This window comes from Silurus aristotelis (assembly GCF_946808225.1).
Source record: "Silurus aristotelis genome assembly, chromosome: 25".
NCBI lineage: Eukaryota > Metazoa > Chordata > Actinopteri > Siluriformes > Siluridae > Silurus > Silurus aristotelis.
Window position 1 is genome coordinate 16732341 of NC_139598.1, and position 25530 is coordinate 16757870.

At 39.1% G+C, this 25530-nt stretch overlaps 3 protein-coding genes and 1 long non-coding RNA gene across 10 annotated transcripts in view; 3 read left to right on the forward strand and 1 right to left on the reverse strand.

Annotated features, from left to right (window-relative positions):
• On the forward strand, window positions 1-12456 carry notchl (notch receptor, like). Its single transcript, XM_083529503.1, has 11 exons — window positions 1-1361; window positions 2941-3103; window positions 3218-3559; window positions 4522-4727; window positions 4870-5194; window positions 5504-5643; window positions 5729-5787; window positions 6931-7060; window positions 8329-8426; window positions 8517-8851; window positions 9295-12456. Exons 1-11 carry the CDS (start codon window positions 1301-1303, stop codon window positions 9785-9787), a joined length of 2352 nt encoding a protein of 783 aa, XP_083385629.1. The 5' UTR covers window positions 1-1300; the 3' UTR covers window positions 9788-12456.
• Window positions 11858-21619, reverse strand: pbx2 (pre-B-cell leukemia homeobox 2). 5 transcript variants are annotated; one of them, XM_083529532.1, is made up of 9 exons: window positions 21279-21596; window positions 20564-20637; window positions 19310-19554; window positions 18000-18190; window positions 17724-17859; window positions 16705-16846; window positions 15208-15302; window positions 14165-14209; window positions 11858-12630 (listed from the first exon to the last, which is right to left on the reverse strand). In XM_083529532.1, the coding sequence occupies exons 1-9, from the start codon at window positions 21512-21514 to the stop codon at window positions 12556-12558; spliced, it is 1239 nt and encodes a 412-aa protein (XP_083385658.1). In that variant the 5' UTR covers window positions 21515-21596; the 3' UTR covers window positions 11858-12555. The 5 variants fall into 5 exon arrangements, with proteins under 5 accessions (XP_083385658.1, XP_083385659.1, XP_083385661.1 ...); XM_083529533.1 differs by having other exon boundaries at window positions 15208-15278; window positions 21279-21594; XM_083529535.1 differs by lacking the exon at window positions 14165-14209 and having other exon boundaries at window positions 15208-15278; window positions 21279-21619.
• LOC310719634 overlaps window positions 20519-25530 on the forward strand; it is a 13944-nt gene continuing 8932 nt past the window's right edge. Inside the window, exon 1 of the long non-coding RNA XR_014531532.1 lies at window positions 20519-20531. This is a non-coding gene — a long non-coding RNA (uncharacterized lncRNA). The remainder of the gene's footprint in view (window positions 20532-25530) is intronic.
• Window positions 23670-25530, forward strand: part of gpsm3 (G protein signaling modulator 3) — a 7573-nt gene continuing 5712 nt past the window's right edge. Inside the window, exons 1-2 of one of the 3 annotated variants that reach the window (XM_083529542.1) lie at window positions 23670-24169; window positions 24578-25123. In XM_083529542.1, the coding sequence (XP_083385668.1) occupies window positions 24632-25123 (492 nt within the window). In that variant the 5' untranslated portion in view covers window positions 23670-24169; window positions 24578-24631. Of the gene's footprint in view, window positions 24170-24328; window positions 25124-25530 lie in introns of all 3 variants that reach the window. The other 2 variants (XM_083529543.1, XM_083529544.1) reach the window with 2 other exon arrangements.

Sequence of the window (25530 nt, forward strand, 5' to 3'; positions counted from 1 at the left end):
GTTTTTTAAGTACTAAACAATATGGCCAAAAGTTTGTGGACACCTCAACATCACAGCCAGATGCGGTTAGCATTTTAGAGAACCTGAATGTGTAAAAATGGTAAGAGAATGGTAAGAAAAAAATTCAGGACAATTAAACATTTACACTGGTGTTTATCTATCACGGCCTGCCCAGTCACCGCACCTAAATCCTATTGAACTGCTCTGGGATGAACTGGATCATGAGAAAGATGATGTAAATAAACAATCTGACTGCTTTTCTCATGTTGTGTTAAAATGATTTGTAGTTATATGATGCTAAAAAACGGTTCAGCTTGTAATTAAATACCAGCTGTCTAAATGTCTAAAATGTTCCTGGGCATCAGAGAATCAAAGAAGAGCACTGACTTACTGTACACATGACAGGGATTACTGACTAATATTTTATGCATGATTTGGAAATAATCATTCTGTAATCTCTGGTTTGGTTACAAGAAATTATCTATCGATATCACTGGAAAAACCGAACTCATCCTGTACACACACCATCTATATTATGGACCGTGGAAGGATTTAATAACTGCATAAAACAACAGGAAATCCTATTAAATTCGATGGTGAGTGAATATTATGCTTCCCATTTAGTTATGATTATTAGTTAGTATCAGAAATGTGAGTTTTACATAATAAAATGGTGCAGAAGTAGGAAATTTTACACAATTAAACAAATTGAAGAAATCTACAGACTGTATTCTTCACAAAATAGTTTTTATGGTTAAAGAGATCCATTGCAGGAAAAAAAAAACCCTACCAAAATGTTTGAATCCTTTTTAAAGCTGAGAATTTTCAGCCCTTTTCCATTCGATTTCTGTTACTTCTTTTCCTCCAACAATGCTTTGTGTACTTGTGTGTGAATTCCAGACTTTCTTAGACTTCCTGAAATTCAACTCTTATTTGTATAAACGAAGTCAGATTCCTGCAATTTAAAAAACACCTCCAGATCTGCAACCCAGCCTCAAGACACACACACACACATACACATATACACTCATACTCCTATTCTTTTCCACACAGTGGCAGGAAGTAGTACAGCTATGTGCGGAAAAAGAATGAGGGAATAAATTAAGGAGGCGTGGACATAACGGTTCACACGACCCGGGGTATTTTAGCATCGGGTTCAAGAGGGGAAATAATCTGGGATTCAAAAAGATATACAGACTCGTCCATGAGGGAAAAGTTCTGCACACAGACGACTTGCTTGTGATCTGAGTTTCAGGTTAGAAGGAAATCAGGAGGAACCTTTTGGGACTAAATATTTACTATGGTCCTGGTGGAGGATCTTCTGTTCTTCATGTTATGGCCCATCAGCAGTTTATGTCATGGTAAGTCCAGATCGTCTTGATGAACGGATAGATTGAAGGATGAATGGAGGGAAGGATAATTTTTGAATGCAATGTCAATGCAAATAGATGAAAGGAAATGTATGTGGATGTGTAGATGAGGGATAAATAGACAGATGTAAATGATGGATGAATGAATAAAAAAGACAAGCATATGTATGTGGACCAGATAATGAAAAAAAAATCTAAATAAGGTCTAATGTATGAAAAGATAGATAGATAAATATATAGATCCTTTTATTAATGGGTGTGTTGTAGGTTAAATGCATGCTGGAATAAGAGGGAGGAATGACAAGAGAAGTGATAGATGGCAAATGAATACAACACGAGAATGAAGCATCAGATACAGAAGGCAGAATTTAATTGGTGGATGGATGAACTGATGAGAGATTTTATAGATGTGTGAAATGGATGGTGATAAAATCCCATTTGATACTAAAAAACAAAAAAACAGCCTTCACCCGAATGTAGTTTTGAAGAAATTTTATTCCAAATGTCCTGGGCATTTAATTATTACATTATAAAACTATAAAACGAACAAAACGTTGGATTTATTCAGACAATTTGTGTAATTTTGCTTCTGAAAAAAAAAGACCTAAAATTCATGCATCATTAAATGTTACCACTGACGTGTTATTAAAACCCAAACTATCAATATTTCACGTAAAAGTGATTTAACGTTTTTTTTTTTTTTATTCATGCATAGCCAAGAACAATCCTGTCTTTTTTTCAGTTGTTGTGTTCTGTAAAAGATTTCATTGTCCTCCACACCTGTTAGTCTATTGTTCCTCTCCATTACGTTCATCATCACCATAGTGTTGCCCTTCAACCCTGACCAACTCCTACTCCACTCCATTTCCTGTTGCTGCAGACCTCTTTCTGGTTCACTTTTCCTGTTTGTGTAGAGTCTGAGTTTCCTGTTTCCCATTTGGTCTCAGGCCAAGAAAACGCCTTTCGGGCCTTTGTGGTGTTTGCCCGATTTTTTTTTTACTTTTTACAGCGTGGCTATTCCTGCTTCTGATTTAACTGTTCAAACAGGGCAGAAAATCCCTTATTTATAAAATACTATTATTTTATTTATTACTTACATTTATAGCATTTTGGCAGTTGAGAATTAATGAATGTGAACGCTGACTGCACTTGAGGCCTCCTCACCTCACCTACATCAGTACCTGCCTTTCATACTACTCTTGTGGCTGATGAACATACGTAAATATCAATTAACACACTGTCCAAAATCTAGTGCCAGAAGAGTGGAGGGAATTATAAGAGCAAATAGGAACTAATTGTGAAATGCGATGCTCAAACATCACATACCGTACTTATAACCAGGTGACCCAATACTTTTGGAAATATAGTGCATAAAAACAGAGACAAAAACAGGGAAAAAGTGCGAGTCTCAATGTTTCAGCAAGAGGTAGTTCTTGGGGAAACCAATATTTTTAGTAATTTGACCTGCAGGAGTAATTCAAATAGTAGCATTAGGAATATCTGTAGGTAAACAAATTAGGATAATTAATTGGAAAAATAATCAATACTTAATTTTACTTGATTTCCCAAGGGTTTGCTCTCTTCAAACCATCGCCAAATGACCACTGGAGCAGCTGTCCTACAGACAAAATGTGCAAAACTAAGTTTGGGAATGGTGTGTGTGATGCGGAATGCTCCGGCTCCCAGTGCCTGAAAGACGGCTTCGACTGCGTTAAACCCAGAGAGGCTTGCAAGTAAGAATCTGATTGTGTCTTGTGTCTGATTGTACGGCAAGAGTAATTTCATTGTCTGCTTGTACAGTGTTCAAAAGCAAGGACTAAGAACTGTTCTATCATCTTCTCTTACAGCTCCCGTTACATTCAGTACTGCCTTAACCACTTCGACAACACTAACTGTGATATGGGCTGCAACACTGCCCCCTGTGGTTGGGACGGATTAGACTGTATAAAAAACTTTAAAAAACAGCGACCCAATTGGGCCAAAGGATCTCTGATAGTGCATACAGCGATTCCCTTCCAGAAAATGCCATTAGAGAACAGTTCATTACTTTGGGCTCTTAGCGTCCTGCTCCAGACCAGCGTCAAACTGAGAGGGGTGGTGCCTCTTAAGCCCAGTGATGATTTCTTTGCTATGGATGCTGATCAGCTGATAGAGCTGCACCAACAAGCACCTAACTACAAGAGCAACAGGTACTAAAATCATTTTCTTGCACTTGATGTTATGAGTATAGATCCATTGGTAACTCTGTAGTTAAGGAATGATGGTAGGGTTTGTTGGGAGCTCAATGGTAAAGGCATTGAACTCTGGATCGGAAGGTCACAAGTTCACCACTAAGCTGCCACTGCTGGGGCCTCGAGCAAGGCAATTAACCCTCAACTGCTCAGTTGTAAGTCGTACTGGATAAGGTCATCTGCCAAATGCCATCAATGTAAATGTTTGTTAGAATTGCTCGAGTGCCAGACTGCCACTTTTAGGTTACTGGCCCAGCTGTTCTTGGGCCTCGACCTCCACCCTTGCAAGATGGCTTAAAAAATAAATAATTGCATGGTCCATTTATTTTGAGAATAGTGGTTTAGCAATAATTCAGCAAAAAAAAAAAAAAGCCAAATTTTGTGATGAGCAAAGGCCACAGAATTTTGTGCTGACATTTCTAAACCCAACAAGTCAAGTCAGTTTATTTCTATAGCGCTTTTCACAACAGACATTGTCTCAAAGCAGCTTTACAGAAATCAACAGTTAAGGTGAATGGTGTGCATTTATCCCTGATGAGCAGCCATGGCAACTGTGGTAAGGAAAAACTCCCTTAGATGTAATGAGGAAAAAACCTTGAGAGGAACCAGACTCTGAAGGGGAACCCATCCTCATTTGGGTGACAGCAAGTTTGATCATAAATTTTCAACAATACAGAACACTGGAGAGAGAGAACTAACATGAGTACTGGAGTATATATATATATTTATAGACAACCAAATTGTCTTGGTCCAAATAGTCCCAACAATAATTCCCTGAATGTCTTTACCCCTAATTATTTTGCTACTTATTTGTAACATTGTCAAAACAGTAAAAAGGAATAATATCAATTCAGCGTTCACATTTTGTCATTCGGTCAATAAGTAACTTCAATACATGTGTTTATTTTGTTTAAATTCAGGTCATTACTGTTCCTACAAGTGGATAACAGGCCATGCTCCGAGTTATCTCACACTTGTTTCCCCTATGCATCCGAGGCAGCTGATTTCCTGAATGTCTTGATGATATTGGGCCAAGCACCATCCTACGTCACACCATATATCCACATGCTCATTAGCATTCGGGGCTTCAATAAGATCACACTGACAGAGCCTCCCACCCAGGATGGTATGCTTGACCACACAAAATGGCTAACATTTTATTTTTCATTTATTATTTGCCAACCTTATTCCATTTCTATTTTCTAATGAAGTGTAAATAAGCCATTATAACCATTTCTTCCTTATCTTTTCCATGCTTTACATTACAGGTTCTCCTCCATGGCTGTGGCCTGTGGTTGGTATTGCAGTGGGCATCGGGGTATCGCTGGCTGTCGTGGCACTGGCCATGATGGTATGGTTCTGGAGAAGACGGCAGAGGAGAGAACAAGGAGACAGAGTGCATCACAGGTCTACTGCAACTGGAAACAATGATGAGAGTGAAGTCTGGACACAGCGCTCCGCTGAGCAGAACAAAAGGAACGGAAGGATCGCAAGGGAGAAAGACAGAAATGGTGTGAAGAAAAAGAAGAAGAAAGGGAAGGACTTAGGAAAGAAGCGTAGGGAACCCCTCGGAGAGGATGCCATTCGGATGAGGTGAGGTTACTTTGTCCATTCGAAATTTCTTTGAATGGTTCATTAAGCAATCGAATTCCTTGTTCCATTTGTTGGTGAAATATAAACAAAGTTGTGACATTTAGAGCTGTGCCAAAGGTCAAGAGAACATGTGTTCCAAAGACAAAAATAGCTCTTCCACCGTCCTTCCTGTTCCCATCCTGACACCCAGCTTGTTTACTCGGGTTATCTGTAACTATAACAGATTTAGGCCGTAAAACACCATTGATCTATCGGTCAAGCTGTGTGAGGAAAATTTGCTAATGTCTTTTGGGCACATTATCACTGCAGGCCTCTTAAAAAGACCTTGGACATTGGCAGTGACACGGACGTGACCCAGAGCTCAATGGAGGACATCAGCAGGACAATCCGTGACCACAGATCTCCAGATCAGAAACATTTCAACAACAGTCACCAGCAAGTCCCTATAAGTAAGACAGACAAGTCAGGTTTATGATAGTGTCTCAGATAGGTACAAGTTTCATTGTGTTAACATGGTTTCACCATAATTCCCAGGTCCGCCTAGACGGTGGGACAGGAACTCCATTGCTACACATATGAGGACGCCAAGCAATGTGAGTGTTCATCATTTTTAAAAGTGTTTAGAAAAGGCAAATCTTGCTGAGAAGTAGATGGATTGAAACAAGATCTGTAGGTGGAACCAAGAATGGTCAATAATAAGAAAGTAGTCTGGTTAAATGTTGTCATTTGAATTCAGAGTAAAAATATTTCGCTTCCTGCAGACCAAATCAAGCATCAAAAACATGGAATAGTCCAATGGCGTAACCAATGAGCGGCCACAGAGACTGTTTGTGGTTTTTTTCAACCTTCACATAATTGCAAAGGACCCTCATTTATCCACAATAGGATCTTACAGGCAATTAATTTAGGGGCATAATATTAAATTGCTCCTAATACGTTGTCAAATATAAACTTTCAGACATTTTTAGATTAATTTACATTAACGCCATTTGACAGACGCAACTATCCAGAATAGGGTTTCAAAATTCGATTAATCTTTAAAACTGGAAACTTTCCATGAGCATTAATTAGAATATATGAGAATTAACTGGAATTATTGGGAATAAACTTGGACTTTATAAAATTGCAGGTTATGTTGGTGTGTGTTCACATACATTACTTGCATATTACATACATTTACATTTACCTTGTGCTGTGTGTAAACTATTGCACAACAAACTTTTACTAACAATTAAATCAGTCAGAAATGTATTTTTTTTTTATCTGTATTAGTTTACGTGTCATCTTATGACCAAACAAAACATTTTTATATTTATGTTTGTATATTATACAGTTCATGTAAAGTACTCCAAATTTCTAATTAATTCCCATCAATTCCCGCAAATTCTTATAAATTCCTGGAAGGTTTCCAACTTGGAATATTTCCAAAGTTTCCCAGATGAAGTTCCCAGAGAAATTTTCCACTTTGCAACCCTAATTTCCGCCAATTTGCAAAGCAACTTACAATTACCGTATTTATACGACCGAGCACTTGAGGGTTAAGGGCCTTGCTCAAGGGCCCAATACTGGCATCTTGGTAATGCTGGAATCTGAACTCACGGCCTTTCGTTTAGAAGTCCAACATCTTAAACTCTGAGCTCCCCCACATAATGACTACAATATTCACAAGGGCTTTTTATTATTTCAATCCTAATTATTCATTATTCATCATTATTATAATTATTTTTACCTCCTAGTCAACCCCAGTGCAGTGGTGTGGACCTGATGGTTCTGTGGTTCTGATCCGAGCTGTGAGAAGTGGCCTCGATCGAGTGGTGCTGGAGCTGCTCAGAGCTGGAGTGCCGGTCAATAACACCGACCACACCGGTAATTAGCACTTTACTTATTAAACCAGGTTCTGTTAAATGGAGGTAACTGGAGTGTCTGTTGTGGCCTTCAAAGTCATATCAAGAACTGTTTTCAATCTGTCTACTCTTTACCCCGAACCTTAGTTGCTGTATTTTTTGTGTAATTCTTTATATGCTAAGTGGCCGAATGTGTTTTGAACATCTGACCAGATGTGATTGGTGAATATCACTTTCCAGAACCATGGGCATTGCTTCGGGGTGTCACCCTTTACTGCTTTTACAGCCTCTATTCACCTTTGCACTAGATTTTTTAACTCATATTGATTGGCGCTTGGTGTATCTACTGATCACCAATATACAGTTCAGCATCAGTTCAACAGAACATTTAGAGAGGAATAAATGATGAAAAAAACTCCAGACTCGAACTTTTATATTGAACTATATCGAACTTAATATATTTTATTATATAGATATCAATAAGTGTTTGACTCTTAAATATTTTGGATATTTAAGTACATTTGAGTGCAAATAATTTTGTACTTTTACTCAAGTGAAAGTTTAAAGGGACACTTTTTTTGGAGTCATATTTTACCAAGTGCATCTCTACTTCAACTACATGGTTTGTTTACTTTGTCCACCACTGGTGGTAAATGTGGCGAGTTCCATACGCTCTTATGTCCCGTAATCTTCATAGCTGACCTCTCACTTTCACCTGCATGGGAGAAAAACCTTGTTGGGTCGTTCTTGGACTTCTGATAACCACCCCTACCATATCACTAGAGACGTTGTAGGGGGCCTATAATTTATAATACCTAGATATAATACCTACATAGTTGCACTGATTCCTGAATAGGGTTTTAAAGGTCTACATAGATATGGCTTGATGGGTAGATGGGGAGTAACATGCATTTCTCTGATCTCCCCATTTTCCTCCTTCTCTTCCTCTGTCCTTTCCTACTGTATTGCTCTGCTCTCAGAACTCCTAATTCCATCCGATGAGTCTGAACAAAGTTAATGTGCTGTGGCGCATTGAGTGTGAATGCTTTTATAACAGCTTTAATTTCAACTGATTCTATTGAATTCCTTTCGCAAACTTTTTAGACCCTATTTAACGAAACACTATTCACCACTTTTTCTTCTTCCACTTTTTTTATGGCCTCCTTACTTTGAAAAATTTTCCTTCATAACCCCCTGAAGCCATTGCATGCTTATGTTTGCGTCTTTGTGTATGATGGAGCCTCTTCTATCCTTTATTTCCTTCCTCTCTAAATCCACTCTCTCTGCTAGGGAGATCCGCCCTGCACTGGGCATGCTCAGTGAACCACCTTTCATTAGCAAGGACGCTGATACGTTACGGTGCTGCTGTGGACATGCAGGACCATAAGGTAAGGTAGCCCTGTTTTTTTTTTTTTATACTGTCACATATTTCAGATAACTTGGTTATGGTTGAATTCAAGGACCTGTTCTATTTCCAGGGTGAGACGGCTCTGTTTCTTTCTGCTCTCCACGGCTGCTATGATACCGCCAGATTCCTACTTCTGAATGGTGCCAATCAGGAACTGATGGACCGCAGGGGGCGTCGGCCAATAGATGTGGCCCAGGAAGGATACCATCATCAGATCTTTGAGCTTTTATTAGGCTACAGGGTCCACCAGAGCCCGTTTCCTGTGGCCCCAGCTACCGAGGTGCTTTGGGATGATCGCACTTACATGTATTCCCCGTGGGCGGCATCACCCCCATGTCTGCCAGGAAGAAGTGCCTCCTTTTCTGGGGTTGTTGGACAGAGGGACCTGTCTTCACCCCAGCCCAGGTAATGTTTGCAATATAAGTTACTCAGATGAAAAGCAGAAAAATGTACTGTATGGATTTTGGGCATTATCTTGGAATCCACCAACAGGATGTCAGGATAAGTCACTCGTACATTTGGACTTGTGTCCAGAACTGTCTTGCGAGAGTTTTTGTCTTGTCTGTGATCTGTAAACTGAAAGGATGCCTTACTGCAAAAAACCTAGTCAAGACTTCTCATTTCTAGCCATAAAAATTGTATTGAGCTTAATCTAAGAATAAAATACTATGCAAGAGCAGATTGTGTATGATTAATATGATTGTTGCAAGAAAACACGCTATCACTCATGGGTTACTACTCTTGGATAAGCATCAATTCCCAGGAGCACCGTCTGTATATATTACAGTGCAAATTGACTGTATGAAAATTAGTGCATATTACAGCTATATCTTTTTTCTTCTCCACAGTGACTGGCAATATGTTCAGGCCCAAAGCTGGCGGCCAATGACAACCCATTCCACGACGGCACTGGTCAGCCCCAGGGTTCTCAGTCGGCCATCCCGTCCAATCAGCACACTCCAGGAAGTGACCTCAGAAGCTGAAGAAGAAGAAAGAGAAGCAGCTCACCAAGTCCACAGAGCAATGACACCCAACATCCTGTGTCCTCAGCCGGCACCCCGGCAGCGTTCGTTCTCCTGCACACAGCCCGCTCTCCAGCGTCGCTTCAGTTCCAACCAACCAGAGCCGGTTGTCAATGTCCTACCTGAAACACTACCTAATGAGCAAGTGGAAATAGTGGTTGTGCCCCATCCTAAGCCAAGTACCAGCCAATCAGAGAGCAGAAGTGCAGGGATGGAGTGTAACACAGACTCTGGAAGAGAGAGGAAGAAGAGTAGCAAGTCCAAATCTCAAAGCGAGGTGGTTAATACTGAGGCCATGTCAGTACAGACTGTTATGTGATCGTGATGGATTTTTATGACACTCTGTATTGCAAAAAGTTCCAAAAGTCTAATTCCACTGCCAAGCACTTTTCACTAATACATGCATATATATATACACGAGGTGGTATCAAAAGGTTTCAAAACTTCATTTATCTGCATTTACATGCTATTACCTTCTAAATAGTCCCATTGCACAGCAATACAGTGCTCCCAGCATGCCTGACACTTCTGCAATGTGTCCTGGAAGTCTTTTGTTTGAACCTTCTGCAATTCACGCTGGATCTCCTCAACGGTGTCCAAACAGTGACCTTTAAGCTGAATCTTCATCTTCGAGATGAAGTCCACAGATCCACAAATCCAGTGAGTAGGACCATGTGGATTGTTCTCCGACAATCATTATGCAGAAGTTGCTGAAGGGTTTAGACATTTCCGGGGGTCGAGCTGGTGTTCCTGATCTCTCGTCGCCCTCCAGTGATGTTCTTCTGGCGTGTGCAGAACAGCACCAGTTAGTCTTGAAACTTTTAGATACCACCTCGTATAGAAAAAAATATATACATTATATGGACATTAAATACATTTTACAGCCATTTGTGGTTCTTTCCCGAACTGTTGCTACAAAGTTTTGGGCACACAATTGTATATGACGTCTTGGGTTGGTGTAGCATTACATTTCTCCTCCACTTGAACTAGGAGATCCGAACCTGTTTCAGCCTCACAATGCACCTGTGCACATATCCAGCTCCTTGAAGATATGCTTTACACGGATTGGCGTGGAAGATCTCCTGCTATAAGTCTTCACAGGCACACTCTGAAATCTAGTGGAACATTAAATAGGGACTCAATGTAGAATGGGACGTTGTTCATCACTTAGTACATATGAATCTTGTGGTCACATGTCCATATATTGTACTCTGATCAAATAAAGTTTTTAGATGGGGTTATTTTTAGTGTTATTACTATTGCTTTTTATATACGCAAGAAATAATGTAATATAATTGTACAAACCAATGGACTGGTAGGGAATTTAGGCTTTTGGCCCCAGCTGTATGTATTATTGTATAAATAAAATGACGTATTGCCTTGTCTTTTTCTTTAACCTGTATGAAACCTTACATTTGTAAAATAAACCTGTTTGTTTAAGAGTCTTAAAAACCTTTTATCATCTCATGAAGTCAACTGTCGGATGTTCAGTCGAAGAAGTCGTTGACCTTTATGATGTCATAATACAATTTGGGGCTTGTGATATTTCTTATTAGAAAACACTGGATAGTTTACATATATGAAATTGAATCTTTATCACTGTGAAATTATGTAAACAGTGCATTCAGAAAATATTCAGACCCTCGTGCGAATTCTAGAAACGTCTAAGTGATGAACAATCTTAGTCGATCAGATGATGACATCATAATAAAGTTTGTGTTCCAGCTAGTCATGCTATTGTAAAATGAGGTCATAATACAATTTGGGTCGCGTGATACAGTTTAATACTTGGAAATTTCTTTTACTGCAATATTATACTCTTAATAGATGTTTAATATGATGCTGAATCTTCATCACTAAAAATAATATAAAATAAACGAATAAAGAGTAAAGCTAGTGATATACAGGTGATATGTAATTTGTTAATTTAATAAATTACAGTACACAATTAAGCAAAACAGTGCAATTTACTGTACCGTATTGTTTAAACTACACAGTATAATCTGATGGTCTTGTAGCCCATTTCAGGCTTGTGCAGGTCTACAATTTTGCCCCTGACATCCTTTGACAGCTCTTTGGTCTTTCCAATGGTGGTGGAGAGGTTTGAATAGAAGAGGTTGATTCTGTGACGGGTGTCATTTCGTCATCATAAGTTTAAAAAAAAAAAAAAAAAAACAACCTAAATACCTAAAGATACAGATATACAATCGTCATGGTTTTGTATTAAAAAAAAAAAAAAAAGAAAAAAAAAGAAAAGAAAAAAAAAAAAGCTATACAGGACACAAAACACATCTCGGCTCAATCGACTACATCTGGTGCGCCAAAAGGGTCAAATGGTATTAATAATCGCCCCTGGCCCGGGACTTCACGGTGAAATGAAAAGCTGCGGTTGAATGTGTACACAGACAGTCTTTATTGTAAAAGAGGTAGAGAATACAGGTGTTTCACTGTACAGAGAAAGACAGCACTGTGGATATACGCATTCAAACCGTAAATAAAGACGGCAAAAGCACCCCGTTCTGAAAAAGAAAAAAAAAAAAAAAAAACAGTACACACAGTAAAAAAAAAAAAAGAAAGAAAGAGACACACACACACACACGAAAAAAAACACAGAAGACAAAAACGATCTTTGGATTATTCTCTATTGCCCCTTTAAACTGTGCCAATTCTCAATCTGAGCTTTGAAAGAAACAATATAGGGTTAGAATAGCAGTGATAACAGTAACAATAGTATTAGAGTTATAAAAGCAGACATAATGCGGCTTACCTAACATTTCTCCTCGTTCTTCAGAACCCGAATATTGCAGTAACGCGTAGTGGAAGTAGTTAATGAAAAAAGAAATAAACTATAAACCAAAAAACAAAACGGCCGAGTACATGAGCCTAAATAAAAGCCGTTTCCTCCTTTTTCTCTTGTGCACACACACGTTCCAGATATTCACTTTTTTTTTTTTTTAACAAAAAAAAAAAACAAAGCAAAACTAAAAACACTGCACTTTGGCAGAAGAGTGAAAGTCGCTCTCTCTCTCTTTCTCTCTCTCCGTTTTCTTATCGTCTCTTGGACGCGTCTGGAACCAGCGCTTGCCCTCAGTCTGAATTGTCGGAGGCGTCGCTTCCGGTTGGAGAAGGAGGCGTGTTCTGATCCTGCCAGCTCCCGTTAGTCTGCGCATAGACACGAGAAATAAGAGCCTCGTAAATAACATGAAATAATCTACAATACAACAACTCAAACTTGTACAATTCTTGCACGTTTTCGAAAAACGTTTAAAAAAAATCTGTACAACATTAAACAGTTCATTCATCGCAAAGGTTACATTTACTGTTTTAATCAATCAGTGGGTGCCAATACTATTAGTAAACGCCTGAGAATCCTTTAAGCAAGACACTACAGGGAGAAATCAGGTCAGGACCTAAGCTCCGCCCACTAGAAATGCCCGATACAGCTGTAAATACGTTCCTTTTGTACACATCAGAAATATTACAAAGCAAAATCTCAACATTGTAATACTGTAAATCTCATTTACAAGTTTCGTTTATATTGATAATTCATTTTAAAAAAAAAAAGCGCAGCATTCCAAACTTTTTCTAAAAAAACTTCCCAGATTACAGCCAAAAATCCATATAACTAGATTTCAGCTCAAAAAGCATAATTGTGGAATTTATTCTGTCTCCTGTAGTTTGCCATTAAACCCATTTAGATACAAACCCCAGGAGCATGCACTAATGTGAACATCTTTTTTAGACAGCTGTTCAGAACCAGATGTGTCTTACCACTGGATTGCTAAAATGATTTTTTTTAAACAGTGAGCTAGTATTATAATAACGATGCGCATCGTATTAATGTTTTTTTTTTTAATTATTGAAACGTCGCATTTACAGAGCAAACCATGTGGGTCACTGAGCGCACACAAGGACACGATCGGGAAATTGGTTCTGAATGAGTGTGGGGGAAAAGTCGCAGCTCATTATTTAAAACGGAGACTTGTAAATTCATATAAATCTGAAATTAACACATTTCTGTGTTACGTAACCCGGAAAAACTATCCAATGTTTATTTTATTTTTTGCCGATAGCTCCAGCAATCGTCAGCATTTATTATCTAAGATGGCTGATATTAAAAAAGCCTCTTGATCTGACTTGTAATCTGTTTCTCAAATTCCTCAAAAAAATTGCAGAATCTATTTTTTTATTAATTACACACTGAATGAATGGCATTTGCATGAATATAAAACTTTCCCAATGACGGTTCACATTATCGTAGAATATTTATATTAATAATGGAGCTCTCTTGAGAATTCGATCCTCAATGCAGAAATCCTCTTCAACATTACATTCATCAAGGTGTTTATTTCGAACATCTGGAAAACGATCTTATTTTAATATGGAAAATCCCCAAATGAAATGCGACTGTGACCCTCATATCATCAATGTCCAAGATCTATCTGGCGTTTGACAACGGATTCTTTATGGAAAAGAATTTATGGAAAATTTTACGGACATTTATGGAAAAGTGGTTTAAAATTGGACGTGTGCGGGTTGGTGGAAACTTGTGGACTATTCAGCCCTTTGGATTCTCTCCACAGTCACCCAGAACAGCAATGAACAATGTTCTTGTGGTGTTCTTTTTTTTTTTCTTCCAATTTGTCGAAATTTGTAATGATCGGTCGAGTATGAGCATGCGCGTGTAATGATCTCCCCGGCTCTCTCTGGGACTATACAGTCTTTCTGAAAAGCGCAAGTCCTACCAGAGAGAGAGAGAGGACAAGGAAGTTTAGGTGCGTCCACACACAATTCTTATAATGGATATAATAATATACAGTTCCCTCCACTAATATTGGCACCCTTGATAAATACGAGCAAAGAAGACAAAATGTAAAAAAAAAAACCGTAGTCATTGATAAACAATTGCAAACATCACAGTTTTTGCATAAAAAATAAAAATAAAAAAGACCTTTAATAAATATACGTGTGGCCCAATTATTGGCAGTACAACGTATTTGAAGTAGATATTTTACAACCCTGATTTGGAAAAAGTGTGGAAGAAAAAAAAAGAAAATGGAAATAAAAATAGAATGCAATGATTTGTCAATCCATACTCTATTAGCAATAAAATGAACAATCAAAAAATATAAAAAATTAATAAAAATGATAATTTTGAATTTGGCTGCAACAGCACTCAAAAAAGCTTTTTGATTTAGGAGCTATACGGTGTCTAATATAGGATTTTAGCTGCTTAGCAGTTGTGAGTGTGCTTTGTTGTGTTTTTCGTTTCAAATGGTGTCCTTTGTCGTGTTTTTTTTCCACATGCAGCCAGGCCAGTTCAGCACCCAGACCTTTACAAAGTCATGCTATTGTACTGTGCACTATGCAGTTAGTATTGTTTTGCTCAAATATCAAAGGTCTTCCCTGAAAAAGACATTTTCTGAATGGAAGCATTTTCTGCTCTAAAACACTAATGGAGGCTTTGATCGATACCATCAGAGAAAATCAACCTTTTTTGAAATCGGGGTTGTACATCTGGAACAGAAAATTGTTCAACCATGACTTCTGTTCAAAGGGGAATAAATAGAAGGTAACACATTTACCGAGGGTGACAATATTAGTATGTCACTACACACACACACACACACACACACACACACACACACACACACAAAACGTGCACACGTCCATGCGTCGGGAATGGCAGCATGCAGCGTGGGGCATTTAAATAGAAGTAAGATGGAGAAAGGATCTCACCTGAGCCCCCATGTGGTAGCCAGGCTGCTCTCCATTCACAGGAGGAACTCCAAGGAAGAGATCAGCTGACCCTAAAAGCGAGAAGGACCCTGAGCCTGGGAGAAGTATGTGTGTATTGTGTGTGTGTTTTTATATGTGTGGGACATAAGGTTATCTGTAAAAAACACATGCTCATTGCTTGTGGCCACCAGGCCAATTGATTTCCTCTTCATTTACAACAACATAATTACATTCAAGCCTGATTACTTACTTAGTCAGAGTCGCTTAATATTAAGTGAAAGCCAGCATAGGACAAGAAACAGAATACTACACTGATCGAATTATGCTAATTAGTGCTGACTAGCTTTAATCCATTATTATTAGCAACGTTGACCACTTCCAATATTTATTATAATAAAAATAAATCAATTCTGGGCTTACACCAAGACGTCCTTAGTGCCCGAGGTTTGCTTCTTCAGCTTTGTAACCAAGCCTAATGGTTATCAGGTAAAGATCATCCATCTTAACAAAAAAACCTTCCTACGAATCTACGTCTGATTATATATGTTTTAGCGATGGTGGATTAGAACACGGTCTCAACCTGTACCAGTTTAAAAGTCAACTCAAGAGGATTTTTTTATAATCAGCCCTCTCAGATAATATAGGCTGAACGATTGCTGGAGCTATCAGCAAAAAATAAAATAAACATTGGATAGTTTTTCCGGGTTGCGTTATACAGAATGAGGGCAGCCTCTAGAGGCGAATCGCTGACGTGCTGTTTGTTTAAAGTGTCTTTTTATTCATTTTGGATGCAACTAATTCGATTTATTTGGAGTTTTAGTTTTTGTTTCGGCTTGAATGCATGTCTTTTTTTCCTCAATATATTTTTATATAATTAATATATTAATTTAATATAATATTATTAGTTTTAATAATATTTATATAATATTATATAAATACAAAAGTATAATTAAATACAGCACAAATATTTTATTTTTATTTTTTATCAGCAATTTTATTTTATTTTTTTACATTTCTGCACCTTTGGCTTTAAATAGAAACATAGGGTATGCTGCATTATTGTTTACATTGTAAATTAGGTGATTAGGAATAATGACATGGAGTGCAGTAAAGGAAAAATATTAATGAAACGAGGCGGATTTACTTTTACCAACCAGGATGTTTTTCATTCCTCTAATATTAAAGCCATTTTGAATGGATGACTGGAACAGCTACAGAAAGTTAAACGTTAACACGTTTTTATCCAGAGCACATCACAATTAATTGAAAAGTTGAGGACCTGGGATTTGGACTTTCCAATTCTAAGTCCGGTGTATTTTCCTCTAAGCTATCACTTCTCCAAACACCACCTTCTTGACCAAAAAATAAATATCCATGACCTTTTATGAGGCTTTCATCTCCAGCACAAATCTAAGAAGCAAACTTCTCCTTGCAGACCTGACCTCGTTACCTTTAAAAATCCTTAATCTTCAGATAAATCCATAGCGTTGGACGTACCGGTGGAGTTGGGGGTTTGTGGCGAGCCCTCTCTCTGCGTCGCCCCCATGGCCGTCTTCATAGCGTAAAGGTTGGCCTCCTCCTGGAACTTGCTGATGTTTTTCTTGTAGCGGATTCTCTTGTTGCCAAACCAGTTGGACACCTGTTACAACACGGAAACAGGAAGTCGATCAATGTTTGCATCGTCATAGCAACTGCTGCCCTCACAATGTAACAACCGATCACAGCTGTGCGGGCCGAGTCTGCTCCTAACTCCACGAGGAAACCCCTCGGAGGCTAGTCGAAAACGATGATGCCGAACTTTTTATTTACTTTATAAGTAAATAAACGTTTACGCTCGGTCGCACTGCCAAGACGTGTAAGTTTTTGGGCGTTTTCGGTGTGGATGAGCAACTTCTGGGAAACAATCGGAAACGGAGGTGTGGACGCAAAGCGTTTTTAGAGGCCATTTTCACATTGATCCGGATTGGCGTAGTTTAAAACAAAATGTGTTACAAATTATATTTTTATATATATATATATATATATATATATATATATATATATATATATATATATATATATGCTACAAATTCTTATTTTAATATTTCAGAAAGCCAAATAGGGCAATAGTATAGTAACACAAATATATTTTTAATACTAAGTGTTCTTTACTATCCAAACCTGGAAATCACTCAAATCAATTTCCATACTTTTTCCATTCTTTTCCAAAATGCATAGGAACCCTGTAATCTCAAGTTTGCAAATAAAGAAAAAGGCGTGCCGTCGATGCCGTAGTGGACCACGATCACCATGACACAATCTGTTGCCTTCATACACTGTAGCAACCGTATGAATGCTTTGTTGTATTGCGTCGCTTTGTTTGCTGTTCCGTTACTAAGAGGAGCTCGGCCTCATCGTGCATGGAGACAGTTACCAAAGCGATTAGATGTGGCGTCTATTCAGTTCATACTCTCCAGAATAGCATTGTCAGTGTTTACCTGGTGCTCTCTTCACTGCCTTGGTACGTGTCGTGTTACCTGAGAGACGGTGATGCCACACGATTTGGCGAGCTCCTCTTTGGCCTCCTCGCTGGGGTAAGGGTTCGACAGGTGAGAGTAGAAATACTCGTTCAGCACCTCCGTGGCCTGCTTGCTGAAGTTGCGCCTCTTGCGCCTGACAGAGACACGCCGCCAGTTCAACCAGTCACATCTCGTGCAAACAACGAACCGGGCTCAACTCATCGGCTTATCATCAAATCCAAACGAGAGCGCAAATATTTACACGCGCAAACACGGCACACAAAACGCACGCACCTGGCGTCCAGGAAGCGGGACCGGAGGATCATGACGGCCTCGCACGTGCTCTGTTTCAGCTGCGTCTGGATGGAGCTGAACTTGCGGTGGATGATGGCCACCATGCGCTCGATCTCACGCGGGGACACGGGCCGCGTGCGCGACTGTTCCCGCAGCAGGTTCATCACGTGGGTCGTGAACTCGCTGCACGCCTGAAAAGCAAGAAGTGGAAAACGAGTGTGAGAATCCGCTACAAAAAATAGAATTCGACAAAAAAAAAAAAACACAAAAAGTATCATTCTTTAATAAATCAAACACAATAACGACATTAAACACTCCAGAACGTTCCGTTACAAAAAAATAATCAAGGTCACAGTAGATCCAGTAACTTCTGTCTTGCATAATGCTCACGGTTCCCTTCACTGGTTTAGAAAGATCTTTAATAGTGAATTTTTCCTGGAAGATCAGGAACTTCTCCGAAATTGACTCAAAAAGGGCGCGACCCTTTTTTATAGAACCTGCACCCAACAACGATCTTGCGCGATCAATTTCCGCTTTTCAAACCAAGATGACCGATTCCTGCGTCTGATCCTGGATCGATACGGTCTCTTGCGTGGCAGCTATTAGATGAAAGTGAATCTTTTCCCCTCCCTGCGCAGATTATTGACTTCTCGATACGCGTTCTCGGAACCCTTCTTCGATCCGACGTGCTGATCTGCTGCCTCTGGACGTGACGTCTGATGGCACGTTCGTGGAATGTAAAAACTGAACCTGAACACATTCGATCTCTTCGCTAATTTGTACCGAATGTCATTAACGAACCTACTGAAGCTGGTTCTTGGTCATGTATAGCTGTGGACACTACATTTCTCCTGCTATACCAGTTTAAGAAGCTTAGTGGTTAAAGCACTAGACTCTGGATCAGAAGATCACCAGTTCAGATCCCAGCATCACCGAGTCACTACTGCTGGGTCCTTGACCGAGGCCCTTAACCCTCAACTGCTTGGTTGTAAACACTTCCAAATGCAGATAACAGTGAGCTGAATCTAATTGGTCTCTGGTTTTATCAGTATAAATTGGACTTCGTAGCTGCTCGTATTTCCAGCCTTGAGCACAATTACAGAGAAGTTGCACGTGATATGACATGTATGTGATTTTCCTGCACGATTCATAATGAAACCCCCTCCTCCTCTTTTCTTTGTGCGACAGGAAGGGCGAGTAAATCGTAATGACATCTGGTTACAGATCATGTAATGATTTAAGTGTGCAGTCTAAACTTAGCCCCCTCTCTCTCTCTCTCTCTCTCCCTCTCTCTCTCTCTCTCTACTGACCTGCTCGTATTTCTCCAGCTCGGTGTGGTAAATCGTGCGAATCTGGCTCAGCTTCTGTTTGTAGTCCGAGTGCTCCAGCGAGCTGTCTGGAGACATACCGCCCGAGCTGGTCGCCGCAGAGACGGCGGCTGCGGCCCCGCCTCCTTTCTCCGGGCCGGCCACGCCCTCGGCCAGGAGCATGTTGTCGAGTCTGACGAGCTGCGGGTCCGGAGGCTCTTCCTCCTGCGAGTTCCGCATGGACAGACCTGGGGTTAAAAAAAAAGTGTAGAGATGATCGTTAGGTTAAAACATGATCATCCAGATTCTATACATCAATCTCTCATCGTGTCCTCGTCAAATACAAACCACATCACAGGCGTAAACGCACAGAATCAAAGCTTTTCCGTGCTTTTAATACTGGTAACTCCTTGGAAAACCAGACTGATCAAACTGATCGTTAACCTTAAATTAATAAAAGGTATGAAATTGCGCTACAAAATTTAGAACAAAACTTTTTGCCAAAGTTATTGTTGTTCGGCCCATTAATATTTTTAATATCAATCTGCAATGTAATCGAATAAAGCGATAAAGGGTTTGCGATTCATCTGGCAACCACATGTAGAAATCAAGCAACCGCATTAAAAATGATTTATTAATTCATTTACATATCATTAAAATGTAACTCGGATCACTGAACGCAGAACGAGTGGGCGCTTTATCAATTTATCGATTAAGAAAAAAAGAAAAAGAAAATACTCTGCATTCGGCAAAAGTCAATAAAATGGAAATAAAATTACGTTTATTATTATTTTTGGGTGGCCCCATGATCGGGGTTACTTACAGTAGTTGATTAATATAATAAAATGAATAATAAATGAAATATAATAAAATGTGATCAACACAATAAGTCTGAATGTGTGTGTATATATTTATATATAAATATAAATACAAATAAATAAATAAATAAACACACACACCACATATAGGTACACATTCAGCTAGCTAGCTCCTGTTACATTAAAACTTTATCCTATTTTACAAAAAAATCTACGAGTTAATTTACACTCATTAATACAATAATAATTAATAAACAAATGTTAAAACAAGGACAAAAGAGGTCTGTGTGCTTTACGCCATTAACCTCCGCTTTGTTCAACATGGCGTCACTCTCACTCTCTCTCTCTCTGGCCTGCTTACAAATACAATAAACTTTTTATTAAATTAGTTAACATTTTTTTTAAAAGTTCAATATTAATGCACATCAATTAAACGTACCTGTTTTTTCTTTAATTTCACACAACACGCTGAATAAAGCCGGTTTCATTCGGTGACAGTTCAGGGCATGTTTTCTGTAGGGTTTAAAGAAATATTAGCGATTAGCTTCCTTTAAAAGAAAAAAGAAAAAAAAAACATTACTCTCTAATATGCATCAAATATACAATTAATCTTCATCTCCAGGTTTAAAGAAAATTGTCCAAAGTTTTATTTATGTTAACATTTTAACGTTAAGAAACTTCCCCTGGACTGCGGATTAGCCGACACTCGTCCTCTTTTATAGTACACAAAATAAATACATAAATACAAGCTATAATCGCAGTAATGTGATTATTGACTTGTGTGAAGTTTGTATTTTGTATTTTATGTTTTATAAAGAGGGTTTGGGGAACTTTAAAGCGAGGTTCTCGGTGCAGGATAAATAGGAGGCTAGTTAGCAACAACAACAACAACGTAAACAATACAATAAAAACACAACAACAACGCGATTAAACTAAATTAGACATTTGTAGAAAATGTGCAATTTTTTTTTTTATATTTTATCAAGCTGAAAATGTGTGTCCTTATTTGGTATTTTATATTTTATGCGTGTATGCTAAGCTGTGTAGCTTTGGGCAGCTAGCAACTTCCTGCTCAAAGTTTGTTTTTGGGCATCGAGCCAAAATCGGATCATAAGCAATAAAAATCAAGGCGGATTTTTTTTTTTTTTACTCACTTTGCCTGAGCTTCGTCCAGACTTTGGTCGGTGATAGTCATGATTTGTTGCAAAATGTCCCCGATGTCACGTCTGTTTTCGTGGCCGTTTTCCGTTCCATCGAGGCCCGCGTCATCGGACCGGTGGTGTGGCGGAGGGTGCACCGAGTTCAAGCCGTGCATTCGCGGGTGAGTGTTTAACGCGAGCCCCCGGCCTGAGCTGGGCCCGTTGCCTGTAATAGGCTGCTGCTGCAACATACCGAGCGTCACATTAATCTAACCCGAGCCAGCTGTGTGTGTGTGTGTGTGTGTGTGTGTGTGTGTGTGTGTCAGCAGGAGTACACAAGGGCACACACCCTCCAGTCAATACACACTCACACTGGTGTCCTCTAGCGATAGGGTTCTCTCATAGGATAGAATAATTATAATGTAATTATATATAATATAAAATATCAGATTCTAACGGTATTATTGCATATATTACACTGTAATGTAATGCACATATTAGTACACACACACACACACACACACACACACACACACCACTGGAGGTAAATATCAAAGAGGTGGAAGTGCCAACAATATGCAACAATAATGTATTTATTATACACACTGTACAATAATTCAATTCAGTTTTATTTCTATAGCAGTGTTTAACAATAGACACCGTCCCAAAGCTTTACAGAGATAAATATGTTGTAAAATTTGCATTTACGACCTCAGTGCGTATAAGTTTCACCATAAAGAGCGAGACGTGCGATGGTGGCGAAGAAAAACTCCCTGAAATAGTATGAGGAACCAGAAAGGGAACCGTCCTCATCTGGGTGACACCGAATGTCAATTCATTACAGTTCAATCATTGCTGAGGTGTGCGGTGATAGGTGCAGAACTGTTTGTGCAAACTGCAGCCCTAAACCATTGATTGATAGATAGATAGATAGATAGATAGATAGATAGATAGATAGATAGATAGATAGATAGATAGATAGATAGATAGATAGATAGATAGATATTTAAGCATATGTACAGTGAATAAATATAAAGGCTATAACAGTGCAGAGACGTGTAGACGTCATTAAGAAGTACAGATAGATGTTTTAAGGCATTGAAGAGGAACTGTGCAGAAGTGGAAGGTTATAAGATTATGGTATTTAAGAAATGTGCAAGTTGAATTAACAAGTCTACTATATATGTAAATATATACACACACACGTTATAAACACATATATACATGAATATGAAATGTTGGGCAGAATGTACAGTAAGGATATAAAGGTATAAAGATTTAGCTACTTTTGCTAATAATTACAATCCAATTCTATCGTCATAGTGTTTTTGATCAATTGTATTGATTTTCGCTCGTGTTTAAAGGGACGGTTGGTCATTTTTAAACCCCTGCTGACCGTAAGCCGAATTGCACTCGTGAGAAAAATGACAAGAATTTATCCCTCCTCCAAACTAATCACAGCCTCGACACATGTCGAAGCTTGAAAGTTGCCTCTTCAGGAACAGGGGAAGTGTTCCCGTGGAGTGAAGAAGCTCATTTTAGGACCAGAACTTTTTGGACACCACTCTGTGCAGCTGAGGAGGATTTATACATGGACAGCCCCGAAGAGCCTTGAAGTTACTGAGCAAGTCAAGAACTATGAGGACTCTCATTAATATCAACAGTCTGCTTCAAAGGACCCATCATTGAACTGCAAACATCAACAATGATCGAACTGTAGCGAATGGACTTTCGGTCCCACGTAGATGAGGATGCGTTCTTTTTTGAGTCTGGTTCCTCTCAAGGTTTCTTCCTTTTAACATCTCAGGAAACTCGTTTATTAGGAATAAACTTAGAAGCACTAACATATATAGTCAAATCTGAATTTCCTATTTATATCTAGCGGATATAATAACGGATGGTATTTAATTAAGGTCCGGGTTTGAGTCATTCCTGCTTTATAAACATTCATAATTTCTTTATCAGGTTACAGTTACATTCAAAGATTTTCTTTGATAATTAACATTGCAATGTATTAATTTTTGTACAAGTCTCTGGGGATACATTAATATGAACCATTTCATGTGTATTATAGACTGCTGTTACAGAAAACCAGAAAGGTTCTGACCAATCAGAACGATCAAGAGATCTAATTAAAACATCTAATTAGGCTTCTGATTTCAACTGAGCCTCAGCGAAGCCTTTAACACGGAGAAAAAATACATTGTCAAATCAGTTCACGTTGTCTATTCTAAAACGATCAAGTCAGCAGAAGTCATAGCTACAGACACAGTTAATCTATAAAAGCATTGCCATGACACATTTCCAGTACTGTTTTATCCTCGCACATTCTTAAACCGAGTCGTGCACTTCTTGTTTTTTTGCTGGCAGACAACAGGAAGTGGTGCAAAACCACAAGTTATTTTTTTCTTTCTTGTGTTGAGCAAACGGGCTGCTAGTTTCAACTTGCAAAGCGAGCTGTCAAAAGCAAGAGCAAAACTAAACTCGATACTTGTAAATCATCACATTCTTTCTGAAACCCTGCTATAGAGCCTTAGGTGAACTTAAGCATCAGGCTGCATCAGGTCTAATGCTTTCGGGCGGTTCACACACACACACAACGAGACTCAGGTTACTCAAGTTTTGTAACGTTATTGACCAAGTCTATAGGGGTGGGTTGAAGCAGAGTAAGGAAGAGGAAGAAAGTCAGAAAAAAAAAAAAGCAGCCCGAGTACGAAACTCTGAACCTGCCAGCACATCGGCGCATAGCTATTTAATTAGATTCATTTTCGGAAGGAAAACTCGCAAGTGTGAATTTAATATGAAGCATCTATTTTCGTTTGGCGGCAAGAGGCAAAGCCAATGAGGGCCGCCCACGAGACACAGTCTACACGACGCTTTTTCAACATTTCAAGGGCTGGAAAACGGTAAGAGGCCCTCATGGAACTTTCATTGTGTTTGACAATTTTTTTTCTTAATCCACTTCTTATATGAGATAACATTCTTTTCCATACCTCCTATAATACACAGTCAGTCAATAATTAACTTTCCTGAATTCATTTTGCTCGTGTTCTCTCTTTCTGTAGCGTGTAACAGTTACGAGCGGGTTGTGCAATGGTCATGGTTTTTTTTTTTCCCTTTTTGCCTCTGTCAGCTTAACATTTTTCAGTAGGATCTAGAGCGGTGCTCCATGAAGTAAACAAATTAGAACTGTTTTTACCAAGCGACTCGGCAAATATTCCCGATTGCCAAACAAATCCCAGTCGTGTATTAGAATTACCCTGTTAAGTATATTTTTACAAAAATAAGTACTCCCTATACTTTCATAAATTAAGTTTAGAGTTTCCATATCCGCTGGATGACTGAAGGACATACCAGTGCACTCTGACATGGACTGTGTGGAGGTCAAAGGTCCGATCCCGATGGAGGAGCAGCTGGAGCCACTGGTCATCATCGAGGAAGGGGACGAGCAGGACGATTTCGCACATAGCTCCACGAGAGGGAAAGGCGTCCTGAGAGTGAAAAAGGAAGCCATGGAGGACAAAATGAACGGAAACTCGGTGGAAAGTACAGATTCTAAAAATGTGGAAGGAGGCGAACCCGTGCACGTAACAATCACTCAGGAGGAACTGGAAAATCAGCGAAAAGAAGGGTCGGGTTCTGGAAACCGAAATATGGAGGGAACGAGGGAAACAGAGGAGAACGCAGATGTGAGTAATGTCCAAACAGGACCTTTATTAAGGATGGAGAAGGTAGAAGGGGAGATGCAGGGACTGAAGACGGACGCATTGTCTAAAGCAGAGTCACCTGCTGATGATACTCAGCCTTCAGCACATCTCCGCCCCAGAGACCGACTCAGTCCTGAAGATGCTCAACTAAAGGTAATGTCCTTCAAGAACAGCTGATTATGCATTCTGAATTGTGTTCAAAGGAGCAATTTGAAATTTTTAGACACTGCATGTGCAAACAAAGAACACAACGACATGCTTTTCCTGACCTGACCCCAACTCTTAGTAGTAAACCTTGTAAACTGCTGGGCTCCAGTTATAGGTGGAGCTTATTTCAGGTCAAAGTTGAACTTTTTTAAAGTATTTTTTATATCATATGATGATTACCAGTCTGGAAAAATGTTACATTATGAACTGATCATTTCCTTGTCTTTCATATGACACATTGTGATACTCTCAGTGTACTATATTGTTTACCCTTGTATGACCTTTACAAGGCAACTTCCTAGCAAACACCATTGTTGGTTAGTTAACACATTACTGGTTTGTTCATTCGCGAA